The following is a 20739-nucleotide window of genomic DNA, read 5'->3' on the forward strand; positions in this document are numbered from 1 at the left end:
GTTTGCTTTTTGTTCAGCAGCCCTCCAGTTTAGAAATTTACCAACTAACTGGTTGCTAGGGTTCAAATCACTCTAGCAACCGGGCAATGGTTTCATGAGAAACTAGAATATAAAATAGGAGAGGGTCTTAACAGAAAGATAAAAAATAAATAAGTTTTTTGACTGCCTGGGTCAGAGACATCCATTTGAAAACTGAAGAGAGTCAGATAAGGAAGGCAAATCATGTATAAACTATAAAATAAAGGTGAACCACCTCTTTCATGTGCAGAGAATATAGCTCCCCAAATTAACTGCACATACCTCAACCCAATGTAAGCATCTTAACCAATATTCCACAAAGCTGCAGAGTCTCCTAATTCAAACACTGTTAATTAATATATAAAAATAGATTAACAACTAGTATAAAGAAAATTCAGCTCGCCTGGGCTAACTCCAGGCAGTAACAACAGTAGCACATAAAATCATCACCTTATTTAAATGTGGGAGACAAAAACCTTTGTAGGTTTTTTCATCTGTGCAGTTGAAAAGAGAAGTGTGTAATTGTACCTGAGCAGGAGCTACACGGAGCTATCTACTGAGACACAATGCAAAACACTCACCTATATATAGAAAGTAAGGAAGCAATACTTAATAAGTGTTCTCTACAGACCTGACAGATGAGCATCTGTTATTTATACATTACTGGCAAACAAGTAAGACGACTAGCCAGAGACCCACAGTGCAAATTAATGCCTCACTTACAGGAAAGGTATTAATAAGCTTTTTATTTTATTGCTATCTAATGCTTGATATCTAACAAGAGCCCCATATCAAGCTATTAGCACCCCATGATACTTTAGAATATTAGAACAGTTAGAAAGAGCTGGAGGCCACAGGAAAGAACCGACATTCTAGAAATAGAATCTGCTTCAACCCTTAAATGCACATTACTGGTCTGCGATGGCAGTATTTTATTTACATTCAATCAGAGCAGACTTTCCAGTTGGATTTACTGTATGCATCCCCTATATTTAAAGTAATCAAGTAACCTTATACTATAAGCAAATTAGAACCGGTCTCAGTGTTGACAGTGGTTCATTCACTGTCGCATCATGTCAGTTCATTAAAACAATATGTCCTGAGAGTTGCCAAACACGTGGATTTTTACCAGACTTGGCCACTGACACAATGGAAAATAGGGATAAGACTTGATGGCCTGGGTCAATGATCAGATTTTATTGGGGCCTAGGGAGATCCCAACAAAATTTTTAGGCTACAATCGGGAGGGCCCATACATGGGCCAATAAGCTTCTGTCTGGCAGGGCCTGTACAAAAGCTTTTATTGGCCCGTGTATGCCCTTTCCTCAAAATCATAGAATAAATTCTCTTACAAGGTGAGAGTTAGCTTAACACACTATATTGAACTCAAACCCAAATACAAAAAAGGTAAGAAAATCAATAAGCTGGCCCAGTGATACAAAGGAAATTACTAAAAATAAAAAAATAAAGATTAAACCCAAAGATTAAACAAGTACCTAAATGCCAGTTGACCCGGGTGTGCATACCCCAGGCCCATCACCATATAACGCCGCAGCCAGCTTGCAATAATAAATAATAGATCAAAGTATTGAAAGTGTTGAAAGACAACTGACCATCGCCGGAATTTGGTCCGGGTTCCCAAAGCCCCAAACCCGTAGCCCAAAGGGAGCAAACTCAAATTTTCCAGCAGCTTCAAAAGCACCACGGACAGCCAAAGCATATCATAAAAGCACAATCTTTATTCACATCTTCTTAAATCCCAGGACGCCTAATACACCATATAACACACTTACACACTACATCATTGGAAATGCGTGCAGTTAAGAAAGGAATGTATACAGTCATGTCAAAAAGTAAGTATGTCCCATGTTTTTTAAACACAAGTGGACATTTTAAATATTTAATTTAAAAAATATACAAAGATGAAGGTAATGTCATTTAATAAAAAAAGAAAAATTCTGCTTTGAAATAATTTATTCAACAAAAAATGGGAAGATATGCAATTCGCTTCTGTGAAAAAAAAAGTAAGCACATCCTTGACTATAATACCTGATATTACCTGCATTGGCAAAAACATTGTGTTTCTGATACCTTACCTTAATTTCTGCCCCACTTTAGCCTACCATCTTAAATTCCTATCACATACCTGCCACATTTATCCTACATGGATTCTTCTGAACTACATGGGGGGAAAGGAGTACCTGGTGGAAATAGGGCTGCTACCATTGCCAGCTCCTTACTCCAGGGGGGAAGGGGTACAGGGGGCTTGGGCAATGACATCACAGGGGCGAGCTGGTGACATCATGGGGTGGTGTTATGAAGTGGCAATCAAGCCAGCAACCAGTTTTGACCTGGACAGCCCTTCTGAAAACCTTGCTGTCTGGGTCAAAAGCTGACCCTAGAGGGAAATCCACACAAGTTCTGGGAGAACACACTCCATTTGCACATTACACTGGCTGGTGTAGGGTGCAAGAGTATACTTGTAAGGGCCGGTATTCAGTAACACTTAGCACACTTGCTCTTGCACATAGCCCATGCTTGCTTTGCATTGTATTATTGTGGGTTTAAAATGTATATATGAATGCATACATATGCTTCACAATGATGGTGATGTCATTTGTTTTACTTTATTTATTCAGAATCCTTCTAAGAACAGTTCCCTGAATTAGCATGGCGAGCTAGACTTATTTATATAAAAACAAAAAATAAGCTTCTGACTACAGGTTGAGAGATGAATTTTTTTGCTTATTTTTGCCACATTTTATGAAGAACACAGAATGAGACAAATGCTGAATTTTTCTCTCGGACTACAATGCCATTGTGATGGCAATATGGTTGGCACTGCTGCCTTGCAGCTCTGGGGTGTGAGGTTTGATTTCAGCAAGTGATTTTTAGCAATATATAAATAATAATTATAATTTATAGAGTGATATAAATTATTGATGTTTTTGTTTTTTACATTATTCTGATGTAATATTATGCTGTTTTTATGCATTATTCCGCTATAATCACTGCAACACAACAACCTTCTATGGTACTTTTAGTTATCATACTAGTATAGCCCTGAAAAAGCAATATGTACCCACCAGTGCTTGGCATGTGTTTGGCACGGGTCTGTGTTAAAAGGTCCACTGGTTGGTCCAAACCAGAAATTCCATCTGCAGAGAAAAAAAAACACACAAGGTTTCAGATCTGTAGAAAAAGACTGCTAACTATAAAGAAGTAAAACAATGTAAAATCAACAGGTTTCAGGAGCTTCCTACATATGGTATTTGGAAAGAAGATATTCACCTTTTTGCAAAGTCTTACAAAAGTGGTAGGGCTTTGCAAAAGAAGCGCTTTCCCAAATACTTTTATTAAGCAAAAATCTATCATTTGATTTATTAATAAACAAAGGCAGACAATCCAGCACAAAAACACATAAGAAACCCTAGGGGGATGAAAGAAAGTGGCATTACCGCTCCCATGCCTGGACTGGGATTTAAAATAGGCCCTGACATTTCAAGTACACAGAGGCCCAAACAGCCCCCACTAAATAGCGACGGTCTATGGCATCTTACAGCAGCCCCTCCGGCATTTACCGGAATCCACAGATTGCCAATTTGGACCCTTTTAAGTATTGCAGGTTAATTCATTTTTAGAGAAACGGTACACCAGCCCCAGTACAAAAGTTAGCTTTTATGCCAACTGGGGTTTTTTCTAACAAATTAGCAAGCCCCATTAATTAAAAGATTTGTCCTTTCCTAAACCCTTTTCTGATGTCTGTGAATTCAGTCAATGGTCTGCCTGCACCCCCACTTCTTGAACACCTGCTTCAAGATGTAGATTTAGGAACAAGGCTGTTTTTAATAAAGCACTTGCAAAAGGAGAGAGTAATAAAAGGCAAAAATGGCTATTTATTCTGGGACAGTTTGATGACAATACGGTGCAGCTGCCATCGGGGATAAAAACCCAGGAGGCGGAGGCTATAAATAGCTTTGAGAGAGAGAAGAGAGACTGTGAAGAGAGCTGACAGATTTACATGAAGAAACATTCGGAGTGAAAGGATCTCACAATTTTCCTGACTTCACAAGCAGCAATTTAAAGAAATCCTACATTAAATTAAAAAAAATAAATAAAAAAAATAGTCAAGAAGTGAGTGGTAGGAGACGGGTATTGTTGACAAGCTTGTGTAGTCACTAACTTTGAGGCTCTTTGTTTCTGAATGATTGCACAAAGGCGTAGATAGGTTTGAGAGAACCCGGCCTTCTGGCAGCACACAGGCCACACCCTTACTAGAAATTCAGATACATAGAGTGGCACATAAATAAATGGTCTCTAGCGTGCACAGAGGCATTTCAATTCCTGAAAATATTTTTTTAAAAACATCAATATCAAAAACTAGCTCCCATTAGCCAAATGGGAAAAGAACAAGGAAGCCATGTTTGACGGAAGTGAAGGCTGGCTAAGGTGGCTGCAGTTTGTAAGCACATTAGGCCGTCTGCATTCTAAAGCCTTACACTTGTTCCTCGCCTCCACGGGGTGTATAAGCATGTTCATGTATTCACTGACTTTGTATGTACCTGGGAGTAGTGCTGTTGTGCATAGGTCCTACTGGTGGCGCATAGCCCATAGTGGAGGTGTCTGACAGAGCCTTAGCACAGCCAATACTTTACAAAACTGAGTGATGTTTTCTCAATCTGATTTTATTGCCAGTTGTTTTGTCCTGATAAATTGATACAGAAGGGCTAAATCAGAAGGCTCTGGCTACCGACCAGGCTTTGGCTACTGACTGTTAGTGCTCCTTTTGCTGTGTCAAAAGTAACCGCCAAAAAATGTCCCAATCCTACTATGTATTAAATAGCTATAAGAGACCATTTGGGATGAAGTACAAGGTACTGCTTTATTATTACAGAGAAAAAGGGACTCGGGGAGGTGTAGCTCCTGCTTCTTTGAGTCTGCAAGTGCACACCCTCACTCTTTCCAGATGCTGTAACTGCAATCAGATTAGTGGAACTCAGTCAGGCTAAACCTATACATGGAGTAGATGGTCCTGCACAAATGCAATGTGACAATATGTGCAGTATAGCCCCAATCCTGCACTATAATATATATATATATATATAATATATATATATCTCCATAGAAAAAGTCATTGGCAGCAATAATGTCACCTAAATAGGTTTTAGGGACGCACTGAATGCACTTTTTTGGGATACCAAACTGAATCCAAATCCTAATTCGTATGCACAGAAGGTTGAAAAAGAACCGAGTGCAAAGTGAAATTTTGAACTTCTGTGTTTATGTGACAAAACGTCACATGATTTGGATTTGGTTCGGCCAGTCACTTGGATCTGGCCTAATCTTGCTGAAAAAGGCTAAATCTGAAACAGAATCCAGGATTCGGTGAATCCCTACCAATATATTGTAAAGCTTTGTGCAGAAGTGCTCTTATTATAATAATTTTGATAAATAAATACACATAGGCAATGCCTAATCCTATATATCTGTGTTAACTATCTTGATCTACTTTTGATGTGGTGCTAGTTTAAAAGGTAAAATGATGTATAAGATGTTTACACAGAGTAAAGAAACACACAACTACTGTACAAATCACAAAATCTGCTGTTTCCCCTGGGATAAAGCAGTGATCTTTATAGCACAAGTGCATGAAACTGTAGTGTTTCAGGGGCAGTAATCTCAGTGTGTCTTTGTCTCCACAATGCCTGCTCAGCCGCTGCTATTTATAGAGCTCCCCACAGACTGGACATCACATGCACACGGATAGCATTTTAATAAGCGAGCAGCCTAACGGCATCACAACACAACCTGCTTTACAATGCAGAAAAGCCTTCTGCACACACAAACACATACATAGGGCACAGCTGGCACATAGCAGGTAAATCTTTTATTAAATTTTAGCATTTTTGAACCATTTACCTAAGTATGCCCCATGAATATATTTTGGGAAATAATTTTTAGTAGTATATCTGATGACAAACACTGAGGTTTCCAATCGCCATAGCAAGAATACTCAGCTTAGCTCTTAGCAACACCATACAGCTTGGATCTTGACATTTCCTACTCCATAGTCAAATCGAAACATTAAAGGGGCTGTTCACCAAAAACACTTTTTTCAGTTCAGGTTTTAGATTGTAGAAAAACTTCCAAAAAAAAAAATAAAGCAAATTTTTTTTTGTGTGTGTACAATGGAATTTAAAATGTAATGTTTCTCTTTCTGGTGTTTCAATCTACTCAGTAATTCAGACACCGACTCTGATGGTTACATTTTGCTACATTAGTTGATACATTTCTCAGCACAATTACAATACAGTAGAGCCTCCATTTTCACACGTGGATTTCACGTTTTTCTGGGATTGTCAGGGTCCCCATTCAAGCAAGCTGTGTTTTACTTTCCAAGATTTAACATTTTTATGGAATTTACACAATTTACTGTAGCCTCAGGGATTATGGGCAGCAGGGCAAAAGATAAAAAATGTATCGACATATATCAAATGATAACAGTTTTAAAGGTGTCGTTCATCTTTGAGTTAACTTTTAGTATGATGTGAAGAGTAATATTCTGAGACAATTTGCAATTGGCCTTAATTTTTAATTATTTGTAGTTTTTGAATTTTTTCAGTTTTTGTTTGGCATCTCTACAGCTTGGAATTTCAGCAGCTATTTGGTTGCTAGGATCAAAATTCCATTAGCAACCAGGTACTTTATAATTACATACTAATAATAATACAGAACCTAGTAACACCATGAGACCCTAATCACCTGTTTGGATGTAGCCTAAGCACATTAAATATCTGCAAAGCTGCATGGAATGCAACTTAATTAGCACATCCAGGATATAAAGCAAATTGGGAAATGCTTCATCACTTTCAGGGAAAGACTTACATTATAGACATAAATAGCCATCTTAATACTCTGTGACAACTGCTGGCCCAGAGACATTTACTAAAACAGAAATTCGGTAAGGGTAGAATACATGCATTGGTAAAGACATATATTCAGACAGGTTGTATGATACATGTCACGACTTGGCAATTACGCAGGTAGCTGTAAGCAAATTGATAGAACACACCTTAGAGTAATGCTTGGGAAATGATCAGATCTGACAGAGCCATAAATTATACCAACATCACAGCCAAGGGGAAAAAAATATCACAACTGCATATACATAATAGTGTGGGCACGGATTACAGGGAAAGCTCAAAGAACATATCTGATACCAGTTATTGCAAAATTAACTACAATTACATTATCCAAAATGAACTCTTTCTTTAAATATTTGCCAGTTCAGTCAAGTTTAAAATTTTAATAACTGCTTAAGAAATAGTAGTACAGGTATGGGATCCCTTATCCGGAAACCCATTATCCAGAAAGCTCCGAATTACGGAAAGCCCATCTCCCATAGACTCCATTTTAATCAAATCATTTAGAATTTTAAAACTGGTTTCCTTTTTCTCTGTAGAAATTAAACAGTAACTTGTAATTGATCCCAACTAAGATATAAATAATCCTTATTGGATGCAAAACAATCCTATTGGGTTTAACTAATGTTTTGTTGATTTTTTAGTAGACTTAAGGTATGGAGTTCCAAATTACGGAAAGACCCCTTATCTGGAATACCCTTGGTCCCGAGCATTCTGGATAACGGGTCCCGAGCATTCTGGATAACGGGTCCTATACCTGTACTGATTATATCCTTTTGATTTATACTGTCAGTAGATTATTTACACCTGGAAAAACCATGGCACAACCACATTACCTAGGGATGAGAGGGTAACACTTTCTTCCATTCCATCGTGTATGCCATGAAACTTCCATCTAAATCAGATCAGATCAGTCATTGTTTTACTATATTGGTAACCATATTAGGAGTAAAAAAAGGTACTTAAATGTTGACAAAGTTAATCATGCTTCATAATCTGTGCTCCACCATGTGTGGTTACCTGTCAACTTCACCTTCAGCTCCCATCTTTCCTTTCTTATGCAGAGAGCTTACCCATACTCCTGCATTCTGCAGGTTACTTTCCTGTCCTGCCATGCTCCTGAAGCTTCATTACATTATGGTTTCTATTAGTTACCAATATTGCCCACTTACTTGCCCTTCTGTTTAAATTAATAATTATAATTAATATAATTAAATAATTAATAATTTCTGATATCTGCCAATGGCTTCTGCTCTTATTCTTACTTTATACCAGAACAGTCCAACTTTTCCATGTATTGGACCATTACTCACTACAGTAATCTTGTACAACAAGTATTTTAAAACCATAGTATTATTAAATACAAACCTATGGACCCTATGGGCATACAAAGGTACATATTCAATTACTAGCTGTCAAAACAGATTAGGATGTCCATATTCTCCATAATGTTTCCTTTTAAAATTTTTCGATAACTAATTTTTTTCCCAAGAAGTTGAAAATGGTCAAAAAAAACTATGCCATGACATACAGGTAAATGCAAATAATCCTTCTGAATAAAGGATTTTTCAGATTTAACAATTTTATTATGTAAACCTTTATTGAGACAGCAGAGGTATAAATTAAAAAAAACCCTAGACATTTGAGGAGGATGATACTAGGGGGAAAAAAGAGAGAAAAACCATATTTTGTCTGGCATATATATTGGCCCTGTGTGGAAGTTTCTGTCCTATGTTTCTGTTCCAGTTTGCTAAAGCTTGTTTCATGTCCTGTATTCTTAAGATGGCCATTTAGTTGCCTTCGGATATTAATCGTACAGTTTACTGCAGCAATATAAAACCAACATTCAGACTCAAATTGTAGGATTAAAGTCCTAAAAATAACAAATCTTACGATCTTTTGGCTATTAATTGCCAGACAACAATCATACAAATGTTACGTCCTAGAAATACATTGTAGTTCACCCATGGATATCGTCAGGTAGGCAATAAATGCACGGATATTGTAAGCCAACAAATTTTTAAACCTGTCCATTCCACTATATAACCAATTGCCATGGTGTGAAAATCGGAACCCAAACACGGCCCTAAAATTGTATGAAACTTAGATTTGTATGATTATATCAGTGCATGTATGGCCAGTTTTAAACATCTTCTCACAATGCTACTCATCAATTTTCTAGCCCAACTTTTATTAGCAAACAGACTATCACACTCAAACTTAGTGTTTTTTTACATTCAACTACTATCGTGCATTGATTCATTTAGTTTTTTTTGTGATTCTTTTAAAGCAAAAAGCATGTCCCTTAAATTATAGCTTAAATTTCTGTTTCAATTCTTCCAAGGGATGAGGAAAAAGTTAAAATATTCAGAGAAGTGGTATGCTAAAGCAATTTCATCAATTAAACACATTTGCATAATCAATATTCGCTTTTTGCAAACACTTGTTGTTTGTAGATGTAGCTTTAGGGCTCTGGCACACAGGGAGATTAGTCGCGGAGGTTTCCTCTCAAGGCAACTTCCATGGCGCCGCGTTTGCCATCCCACCGGCGATTTACATTTTCGCCGGTGGGATGGCATTTCGGGGAGATTAGTCGCCCGACACAAGGGAGATTTGTCACGGAGACTAATCTCCCTGTGTGCCACAGCCCTAAAGCTACATCTACAAACAACAAGTGTTTGCAAAAAGTGAATATTGATTAGTGATATTGACACTCCAAACTTACCTCAGTATCACAAAATAAAAATACATTTTCTTTTAATATTGATAGGAAAGTTTCAGTATCAATTTTGTTATTGCTGAAGTATTTTGATGCTTTCAGTTCAGGTCTTACCCTGCAGTTCCAAATCTCTTATGGTTCATAAGGCCAAGGGTACATGCTATATTGATTACCATAGACAACAGCAGAGTCAAAATGTCCCATACACCTGTTATTGCTTCCTATAGAGAAAATGTGCTGCCAGGCGAGCCACTGCTCAGAAACAACAAGGAGTTTTCTCATTGGTGGTCTGCCTGTCATTCACACGTTTAAACACCCTATGTATCATAAACCTAATATGGCTAAACATATACGTAACCATAACTGTTAAAGAAAAAACATAAACAGCAAAAAAGCATTCACCCTTCAGGTACAGCCCAATTTGTCTTCAGGTGGTCTCTGCCCTCTCCTTTCCCTCTGCATTGGCCCATCTTAGAGGAACTTTAGGTTAGGAGCAGCAGGTGTTTCATATACATGGTAAAAGAAGGCAGCAAGAATTGGGGCACATTTCTTGTATCTCATAAGTGTCCCATGTTCAAAAAGATGTGCTTTACAGCCAATGCGTTTGGAGATTCTCCAGAAAGCCAGTGTATCTACCCAGTAAGCCCATGGGCTGTTTTGGAAAACACCGGCGAACATGTAAGTCGCCGGTGGGATGGCAGACGCGGAGGCGCGATTTCGCGCAAATTGCCGAAAAAGACTCGGAAGTCTTTTTTGGCGATTTCCTGAAATCGCCCCGCCGCGTCTGCCATCCCGCCGGCGACTTACATGTTCGCCGCTGGGATGGCAGGGGTAGGCAACTTGGGGAGATTAGTCGCCCGCGAACAGGGAGTTTTGCCGCGGGCGACTAATCTCCCCGTGTGCCAGAGCCCTTAAAGGTGAATATAACATAGCAACTCACAGATTTTTCTGGAGTCACCCTTAATGGATTACCATACCATAAATCTGCTAACAATCATTTAAACATTAAATAAACCCAGTAGGATTTGTTTTGCAGCCAATATGAGGTCAGCAGAAGCTTAATTATCATCAAGTACAAGATACAGTTTTTATTATTACAAGGAAAAGGGAAATCATTTTTAAAAAAACAGATTAAATGTTTGCTTAAAATATTCTCTGTGGGAGATGGCCTTACTTTAATCTAAAGCTTTCTGGGTAACAGGTTTCTATATAAGGGATCACATACCTGTACTATAGTACAATCAATTAATAGCATGTCATCACAAGGTGTTCCATGTGATCCTAACAGAAGCATCACTATGATTAAATTGTTTAATCTGCCCGTGTATGTCCACCTTTAGGGTACCATATTTCAGACCTCATCATCAATTATTACTTAGATAGCGCCACCAAACCAGTAGGACACCTGTAGAGTTGGCACTTTTCTGTTTCTGGGAAGCTGCCTATTTGTCCAAGAAGATGAGAAGTGGTATTTAAAGCGAGAACCTAAGTAAACTATTAAGATAATTTTGAATGAAGCCAGAAACAGCTGGACCCTCTGCTGGGAGAACACTGACTTCTTGTGAGAGGAAAAAAAAAATACAAACAAAGTATTTCAAGCAGCTTATAGTGAACTAGTTCCTATATAGAAAAAAACAAGCTTGCTACACAAAAGGTGCTTTAAAAAAAATTGGCACACCTCATTTACTGTGACCACATGCTTTATGCCATTTCCTCTGAAAAAGACACTGCAGTAATCAGCTATTAATGCTGCTGCCAGATCAGTTCATCTAACCATTCTGTTTCTTTACTGCCAACCCTTCTAAGAAAGTACAATACATACATAAAGTATATAATCGATGAAATATTGTGATTTCCCATTTAATTTTTTTTTATGTACATGTCAGAGAACAATTAGCATTACATATATTCCCACTTTTTTGGATTATGTAAAAAAGGCTATTACCTGAATTTTCAAAAATAAATATATTAATTATATTTATAATAGTCTGTCTTGTGCTGCAGGGATCAGCTTCATAACCCAATCATGCAGAGTGATCCAACCCCTATCTCTTCATGTGAAGTGATGGATCATGGGACCTGAAGTTCCTCTGCTTTCCTGTTGTTTGTAAAACAAGAGTGATTTCAAATTCCAAAATTCATCACTTTACAATAGAAAAAGTTGAGGAAGTGGATGCATTACACTGCCAGCCTAAGGGATGTTGGTAAACAGCTCATTAGAGCAACTGGGGCAGTGATCCCCAACCAGTGGCTCGCGAGCAACATGTTCTTACCAACCCATTTGATGTTGCTTCCAGTGGCCTTAAGGTAGGTGCTTACTTTTAAATTTCTGGCTTGGAGGCAAGTTGTGGAAGCACTGAGCCATATATATATAGCATGAAATAATCCATGGCCGGCACACCCTTAAAATTCAAAAAAATTTTTTATTGAAAACTCATTGTTATATATATATATATATATATATATATATATATATATATATAACAAGAACAAACGGAGCGCACCCTATTGAAATTCAAATGCCCAGGGTGCTAGCAAAAAAAATATAAAGCAAGAGAATGAGCTGCACACACCAGGACTTAGCAAAAATATAAGAAGTTTATTTAAGAAAAGAGATCCAAAGTTTCGAGCACTAACTGTGCTCTTTCCTAATTTATAGTAATATAGTTCTCTCTCTTTGTTTACTCTCTATAACTATGAAGGCCCTGATTAACCAGCTTGCAGTTCTGTGTCTCTTGCTTTATACCCTACTGTAATAACTATAGTGGAAAAAGAACCTGTGACAGTTAGGGTACCAGGTGGGTATAGGGAAGGAGGTGGCACTGACTGATAAGTAGTTTCAATACATGTTAATGAATGATGGAGGCATGACCAATGTAGAGCACTGATGGGTGAGAATATTTAGGCATATTAATGCTAACAAGTCTAAGTTAGCTTAAAAAACAATAAAATCCTGCAAGCATAAATGTTCCCCTGATAACTGTGCAAAACAAATAAGTATCCGGATACAAATATCCTAATTAGGTATCACTCTGCCTAAAACTTTTAAGCTACTGACAGCTGAATTTGTCAGTGTATTTAAATTCAGTTTCTGATTAATTCCTATTCCAACCATTTCCAGCATGAACTATGCTTGATTGTTGTCTGGAATTCAGATGGTTGTCATTTTTACGATGTTACACTTTAGTCACCTGCCAGTCTGAATAAGTCCAGGAAAGAGTTTCGAAGAAGCCTCCGACATATGAGCAATTATGATTTCTGTTTCCATTTTCACTTCCACATTCCTATTTTCTTTCAGCAAAATAAAGTCTTGTCATGTAGGAATGATTACACTGGGGGTGGGAAAGAACTTGCTTGCCCATGTAATAAAAACACAAGGCAGATGGGGGAGGAGAGAGAGGAAGCAGTGACCCATACGTCAAACCAGACCCAGGTCCTGAATGAGCCAGGCAGACAAGTAGACAGGAAGGTTACGATTTGCTGTGAAAACCACACACATTTCCTACCAACTTTTTATCTGGGACCACCAGAATATTCCACAAAAGAAGTGTTTGAAACATGCACAGTGAAGCACTTAATGGGGGGCCCAACATTCCAAGCCAGGCAAGATTTCCCTAACATGTGGGCATGAGTGACGCGAGTAGAGAGAGCCTCAGCATTCATAGCTCTCACTGCAAAACTGAAACAGACAACAGTCACTCACATGAAAGCTACAAGCACACCAGATGTTACACATAAAGGAATAATAAAATAAAGAACCACATGTATTTTTACCAGGCCATCACATTTTTCAGTTTGTGAGAGGTTCCTGGAATAAGAGAAAGGCAAAAATAACATGGTAGGGTAGGAGCAAATCCAGTCTTACAAACGGGCATCAGAAAACATCAGTCACTACTAAATATTTTGGACCAGTTTCATGACCATTCCATTAATGTACACCTTAACTGTCCACATAAATTCCCTGTGTAGGATTAAAAGTCAAAAATTTAATGCACTTGTAAGGAGGACATTGGCTTTTCTCTGCTTACAAAGAAAACACAGCCGGAGAAAAGCCTATGAACAGACCTGTGTGCCACTAGGCCAGGGGTACATGGAGCAGATATACTGTACCTGTCAATGAAGCTACAGAAACGTGTGAATGGCAGTCATCTCCACCTGGGTAAAAAAATACAGACAAAGGAAAGAGGATTCGCTGTCATGCGCACCATCCTGAAGTTCCATTGACAGACATGGCGGCAGTGGCCTGTGTGGAGCTTCACGGAGTGGATTAATGGAGTAACTAATGCATACTTCTATGTTTGAGTGCTTTCTGCTCCATGTAGCTCCACACACTGTCTAGAGTCTCATAAGGAGTTCCACAGTGTCTGTCAATGGAGCTACAGGAGAGGGTGCAAGACAGCAGATCAGCTCTGTGTGCCCATAGTTGTAGAGTGAGAGAACTGCAAACAGAATGACTGCTGTAGTGTAAATTACTTCCAAAGGCTTAGCCTTAGATGAATACAGTAGCATGTTTTCAATGGATTCTGCTAGACTGCCATGTACTGATCTGCAATCTTGCATCCAATTGTCACTACAAAAGAATGTCAACCAAAGCAAAGCTCATAGTATGCATTTACTGTACTTTGAAGCAAGTGGTCTAAAAAGGGGATGTACAGCGTTTTAAGACCAGCAGGAGATCTGCAGTGTAGATTATTGGCAAGTGGTGAATAGAGGGACACAGCTGATTATGGGGGTGTGGGTACATTACTCTATTGATTAAGCTGCTCCCACTTTCTAACACTAGCTCCTCACCCTCCTCTGCTCTATTTTCTTTCTTTTCGTTTATTAGGTTGGGCTGCAAGTACACATTTAAGCAGGTACACTTAGATACACCTATGCAGGTCTCTGTTCTGCATTGAAAGCACTTTTACAGTCCACTTCTATGCTTTGATAGCTACAGGGTTGCTGGCACACACCAGTTTTGGCCGCAAAGATATTACTGTGAGGAAGCCACAAGCAAAATCCCTTATTATTTCTTCCCTGGTTCAAACCCCCTGCCAACAGCACACCATAGCAAGCACACCATAACAACGCTCTCAGGAGTCCACTCCTGCTGTGCCCTTCAAACAATGTTCCCTCTGAGGTGTGCACACACACACAAGTTTTGAGGCCAACGCACAAAGCAAATTGTGGTGTGCACACATAGCCAGAAAGGAATGAGGGGGAACATTGCCTTCAAAGTATATATAATAAAGCTACCTATCAGGAGTAAAAACAAATTGGAATAGTTTTCCGTGATAAGATTGTGGCAATCAGATCAATATGTTTTGGTCGTACAAAGTATCTTGAACATCAGAACATGCATAAGCTCACACATTGGATTTACCCAAGAGATATATGCAGTTTCTTATAAGTGTTAAGTCGTAAGGTTAGACATCCATATACAGGGATTAATTAAGGAGAAACATATACAGGTATGGGATCTCTTATCCGGAGACCTGTTATAAAGAAAGTTCCGAATTACGGAAAGGCCATCTCCCATAGACTCCATTATGAGCAAATAATTCTAATTTTTAAAACTGCTTTCTCAGTAATAATAAAGAAGTACCTTGTATTTGATCCCAACTAAGATATAATTATCCTTATTGGAGGCAATTCTATTGGGTTTATTCAATGTTTAAATGATTTTTAGCAGACATAAAAGTTATGGAGATCCAAAGGAAAGATCCCTTATCTGGAAAACCCCAGGTCCCGAGCATTCTTACATAGATGTAATTTTTTCAGTAATAACTAGAAGAACAATTTAGCCCATGGTGCAATGAAATTGATACTTTTCCTTAGCAAGAATAGGCTAGAATGGAGACTCCAAGGAGTTCAAAGAAATCCCAAATTTATTAAAATAATACTAATCTATGATATAATTGGAAAAGCAACAAAACAGACAGTATTAAGCTGCAAAGTGCAGCCATCTTTATTTCAGTAAAAGATAAGCTTTTTTCAACACAGTACTAGCTGCTTGATTGTATTTTTCAACATTTCTTAAGCTACTATATGACTATGGTCAATTTAATCTGGAGCAATCTTGTTTAAATGTTATATTTCTATACAGGGCACAGACACAGTAACCACAATGAACCAATCCTCACAGAAAAGGGCTTTCAAATACCTAAGGCTACCCCACCTTGCAGCCCAAATCAATGGACAGAGGGAGAATTTTAAAGGTTAAATAGAGTGATTTCTGGAGTTAGCACTAATTTTCTGATTCAGACAATCTTGAAACTGTACCAGGATGCCTGAACCCCAAAAGTCTATTAAAAAATGCACTTAATATGGTTGTGTTTGGTATACTTTTAATAGACGATTTAATAAAAATGACACTCAACAGGACACTAAATTTGTGTCACATCAGTGCTCACCAGCAGAGAGAAACTTCAGGTTCTACCTCTGTGATTTACACACAAACCACAAACATACTGGTGTTTTGACCTGAGAAAACATTGTGGTTTCTCTCTAGTAGACACTGTGGTTATGAGAAATCCTAAAAGCAAAGCATAGGCTGCCAGATCAGAGCAAAAGCAAGAGCTGAACCCCACAGCACTCAGGGCATCTATAACAAATATGACAAGACAACAATACAGAAAAAAACATTTGGACTTAAAAGAGAGGACATGTAAGCTTATAAAACTGACCATGCAGATTTAAATGGAAAAAAATTCCAGCTTTCAAAAACACTTCTTAGAGATCTCACCCTGCCCCAATTAGTCTACAAGGCAAACCCTTAATTTGCTGTTTATTACAGGTATGGGATCTGTTATCCGGTAGCCCTTATCTAGAAAGTCCCGTATTACAGAAAGGCCATCTTCCTTAGACTCCATTTTAATAAAATAATTCCCATTTTTAAAAATGATAACCTTTTTCTCTGTAATAAAAAAAACAGTACCTTGTACTTGATCACTACTATGATCATTATCCTTATTGGAGGCAAAACAATCCTATTGGGTTTAATTAATTTTTAAATTATTTTTTAGTAAACAAAAGGTATGAAGATCCAAATTATAGAAAGACCCCTTATCCAGAAAACCCCAGGTCTTGAGCATTCTGGATAATAGGTACCATACCTGTACCAGCAATGATACCCTAGGACCACATAACATCCTCTATATACCGCATCTCACATATCTATGTCCCTATTAAATGTAAGTCCTTGTGGGCAGGATGGAATAAGTTGGTGCTTTATAAATTTGATTACAACAATTGACAAGCATTTCCTGCCACAGCTTTCACCCACCTGATATCATGAAAAAGTTTCATAAAATCATAAAAGTGATGTTCCTTTGTGACACAATGAAATATTGCACTTTAGAAATGTGTTTTTTAGCACATACTGGTTAAAGGAGGCTTGACTCAATAATACAAATCTCACACCGCCACTGTGGTCCTCATACAAGAACAAGTCTATGTAAGGAAGCCAAGATCTAGGTAGCCATGAAAATCATAGCATACTGGAGCTTAGAACTAGTGTGTTGAACTTCCCCTAAAAGGCACCCCCACCTTTTTTTATAGGGCTTTACTGTAATTTTTATTGCATTTGCTAATGGAAGCCCTGGAAATTAAATGTTTCAAATATTACAGTTAACAGTAAAGTCACCTGAAAATTTTTTGCAAGCATGTTATAAAAGAACTGTCTTCTCTTCCAAGTGAGAAATTGCCTGCAATTTTGTATGTATGCTAATTTCAAATATTCTGTTAAAATGCGCTTGCTGTTAATACTTACCATAAGCAGGAGCATTACAAGCAGAAATAACTTGGTTATGTACCCACATCAGGAATATATTAAATAAAGTGTCCCTGTAAGGTAAACACATTGCTTGGAAAATGCTTGACTTGAAAACAGTTCTTCATTTAGAGTTCGTGAAACAAGGGAAAGAATGAAACTAACGTCAGCCAGCATCAAGAGATGAGCTTTCAGCGTCAAGTCCTCACACAGATACAGTGTGGAGAGGGTGGAGGTGGAACCATAACAATTAATCAGCTCATGAGGGGAGGGTGGTGGAACTGGAACCAACTCATCAAGCCTACTAAAACATTTATATCCCCCCATTAGCAGAAGAGAAGGGAGGGAAGAAAGGAGGATGCATGGATTATATTTCTGTCAATAGAAAAACGATAGCCCCTTCCAACCCCCGCCCAGCTTCCAGGAACTGTGCTTAACTGAACACGCTTTTCACAAAACATATGCTCTGCACCAAAGCACAGTTTCTTAGTTTGTCATAGCAAAATCTAGCTAATTGAGTACCAAGGTATATTTTTTTTTAATAAACTGCTAACCCTATATATGAGTTTTTTCATTTCAATCAAAATTAACTGCTTAAAAAGCAAAATGAACCCTGTAGGTGGGCTTTTCTGTATATTTTTAACAAAACACACTCCACGCTTGGTGAGCAGCCAGATATTTTAGAGATAAGATATACTTTTTTAATTTAGCAGAAAAATGATGAAAGATGACCAGCAAAGTGTACAGCGGGTCCGTGGGAGTTAACTGCAGTCTAAAAAAGTCAGAGGTGCTGATAATGTGGTTAAATCAATGTGGTTAAATCTCAGGACCCTTATAACACTGGTTAGCAAAGCCTGAAGAGTGATCTCATCATTTGCCAAAAGCTTCCTGTCAGTGTCAGAGTAGGCGGAGAAGTTCTATTAACTCATTCACTACTAGGTACTGAGTGAAACTGAACAATAAAACGGAAAGCAAAAAGAAATGAAAAATAATGACCAGAATCTAAAACAAGCAATATTGAGTTATTTTTCAAGGTATGGAAGCTTTCAGGAAATATTTTATTATGCACTTTCACGCCAGATGCCTGGAGTCCATGTTAGTGTCCCTTTAAGGCTGAGCACTGCAAGCTATACATGAAACAGTCATATTAAGAGCAATACTGTGCAGGAGCTGCTTGGTGTGACAAGTTTCAAAAGGCTCCCATATAGATTACATTAAGCATTTCATTGAGCGTAAATCACAAAGTTGCAATAAATCCCTAATCCACCAGAAATAATAATTGTAATAACAAACATGGACCAGAACCAGAGCAGAAAAAGACCAGCTTGTGGCTAGAACATTCCTTTCCATCAGTTACAGCATCTAAACTGCAATCTCCTCCAGTTACTGCATAAAAACTGCAGTCGTACAGAAAAAAAAGCAGCTAGAGTTCCAGCATTCTGATGATAAAAGCCAGCTTCATCCTAAGTGCAAATACAACCAGAACCAGCCCAACAGGCTTACTCCTCAAAGCAACATTTTATTTGTAACCATAACATACATAGGGATTTCCTCCCACAATGATTAACCCCAGGCATAAACGGCTATTGCTGTAATCGACTGTATCAAATTTTAGCCCCGTTTTTATATTCCCTGTAGATGCATATACACACACACACACAAAAGAAATGCAAGAACCTGTTTTACTTACAGGAATACTGCAACACAAATCCTAAATCCAGTCTATAGTAAGGAGAATGAAATTGCCCAACTTCAGGTTATGGATATTTGAGCAGCTGAAAGAGATCAGTGTGAGCAGGGAGCTGCCTCCCAGGACTCGCGCATGCTGCTGTGTGTGTTGCACAAGGCTTTGCTGCTTGATTTGTTCATGGGAGAGGAGGGCTGGGCATATCTGCATACAGGACACTCCAAGAGAGAATGTCAACAGCTGGGAAACCAAACAAAGCATACAGCCATGCTGGAGCGCTCTCCCAGGTCATAACATGGCACTAGAAATATAACCCTTTCATGCTCCTGAATGTAGCAGCCTGCCACCCACCCCTTTCCCCACAAAAATGTAAACATAATGCAACGCCCTCTCCACCCAGGATTCTGGAAAAAATGGGAAATGAAAGATTTCCCATCCAGCTATGGAAGCACCTCCTATGTATTTGTGATTCTTCAACATGTTCTTATCTTACAAACAATATTTATTTAAATTTTAGTGTACCTTTAAAGGGGTCATCCAATCTAAAATACAGCATCTACTCTTCTGGGAAGGCTTTCCACTAGACAAAAACATTCTTGCAGGGATTTGTTTCAAATCAGCCACAAGAGCATTAGTGAGGTTGGACACTGATATTAAGAATCAGGCCTGGCTCACAGTCGGCACTAAACGCATTCTACACAGCCCTCAATTCGTGACTAAGGCCTTATTAAAGTAGGAAGCATGGAATTATTAAGAAAATAATTGAGCACTGCAGCCTTAAAGGGAAAATATACACTTTTTTTTTACATTAGCTCACTGGGGTGGCTTATGTAAAAAGGTGCATAAACGCTATCTAATATTCAAAAATAAATGTATTTTTCATTTTTACACACATACCAGATTCCACAGAAAGCCATGATGACTTGTGCTTGCTGGGACCAAGTCTCCTCCCCAGTGTATTGCAACCCTGCACTCGCCTTGTTCTACTGGTGGTGACTTGAATTCCCTCTGTTTTCCACATAACCTATGTACCACCCACCATGGAAAACAGAGGGAAAACCAAGTCCCACAATCTATCATTTCACAATGGAACAAGGCAAGGGAGGGGGTTGCATTACACTGTGAGTCAAAGAGGGGTGGGGACATGGTTCTGACAAGCATGGTTTTCTCTTAATCAGTGGAATCAAGTATGTCTAGGTAAGAAATCCTGGAAGTTCACATAGTTTATGCATACATTTCCCCAACTGAATGAGTTGATTTTTAAAACCATTATATCTCCTGCATTTTATATTCAGGCAGGTATTGTCCTCATGGCATTAGCAAAGCCGAGAATTTTATTTTTGACTGCCTGATGGCAAAATGTAATTTATCACTCCAAAGGACATGTTTCCACTGCTCCAGGATCCAACGCCTTTACACTACTCCAGTCGACACTAGATATTGCACTACAGAACCTGTAGAACTCAACTCTCATTTGAGACAGGTAATTTTGGCCACATACTGTACAAAAAGATAATTTATACTGATTTGCACTGTGAAAATCTACTGGCCCTCAAAAGCAAGAAAAAGGTTTTGTTGCCAGAAAGGAAATGGTCACGAGTACCAGAAAATAGAAACTTGCATGGAAATCTAAAAGCAT

General features: G+C 38.4%; 1 protein-coding gene across 5 annotated transcripts in view; it reads right to left on the reverse strand.

The window, feature by feature from the left end:
- The window catches only part of hdac4 (histone deacetylase 4), a 108779-nt gene that overhangs the window by 37643 nt on the left and 50397 nt on the right, over positions 1–20739 (reverse strand). For 3 of the 5 annotated variants that reach the window (XM_004917883.4, XM_004917884.4, XM_004917882.4), the window contains one exon: positions 3105–3176. In XM_004917883.4, the coding sequence (XP_004917940.1) occupies positions 3105–3176 (72 nt within the window). Of the gene's footprint in view, positions 1–3104; positions 3177–19103; positions 19250–19997; positions 20087–20739 lie in introns of those variants that run through there. The other 2 variants (XM_004917886.4, XM_004917885.4) reach the window with 2 other exon arrangements.

The sequence above is a fragment of the Xenopus tropicalis genome, chromosome 9 (genome assembly GCF_000004195.4).
Source record: "Xenopus tropicalis strain Nigerian chromosome 9, UCB_Xtro_10.0, whole genome shotgun sequence".
Taxonomy (NCBI): domain Eukaryota; kingdom Metazoa; phylum Chordata; class Amphibia; order Anura; family Pipidae; genus Xenopus; species Xenopus tropicalis.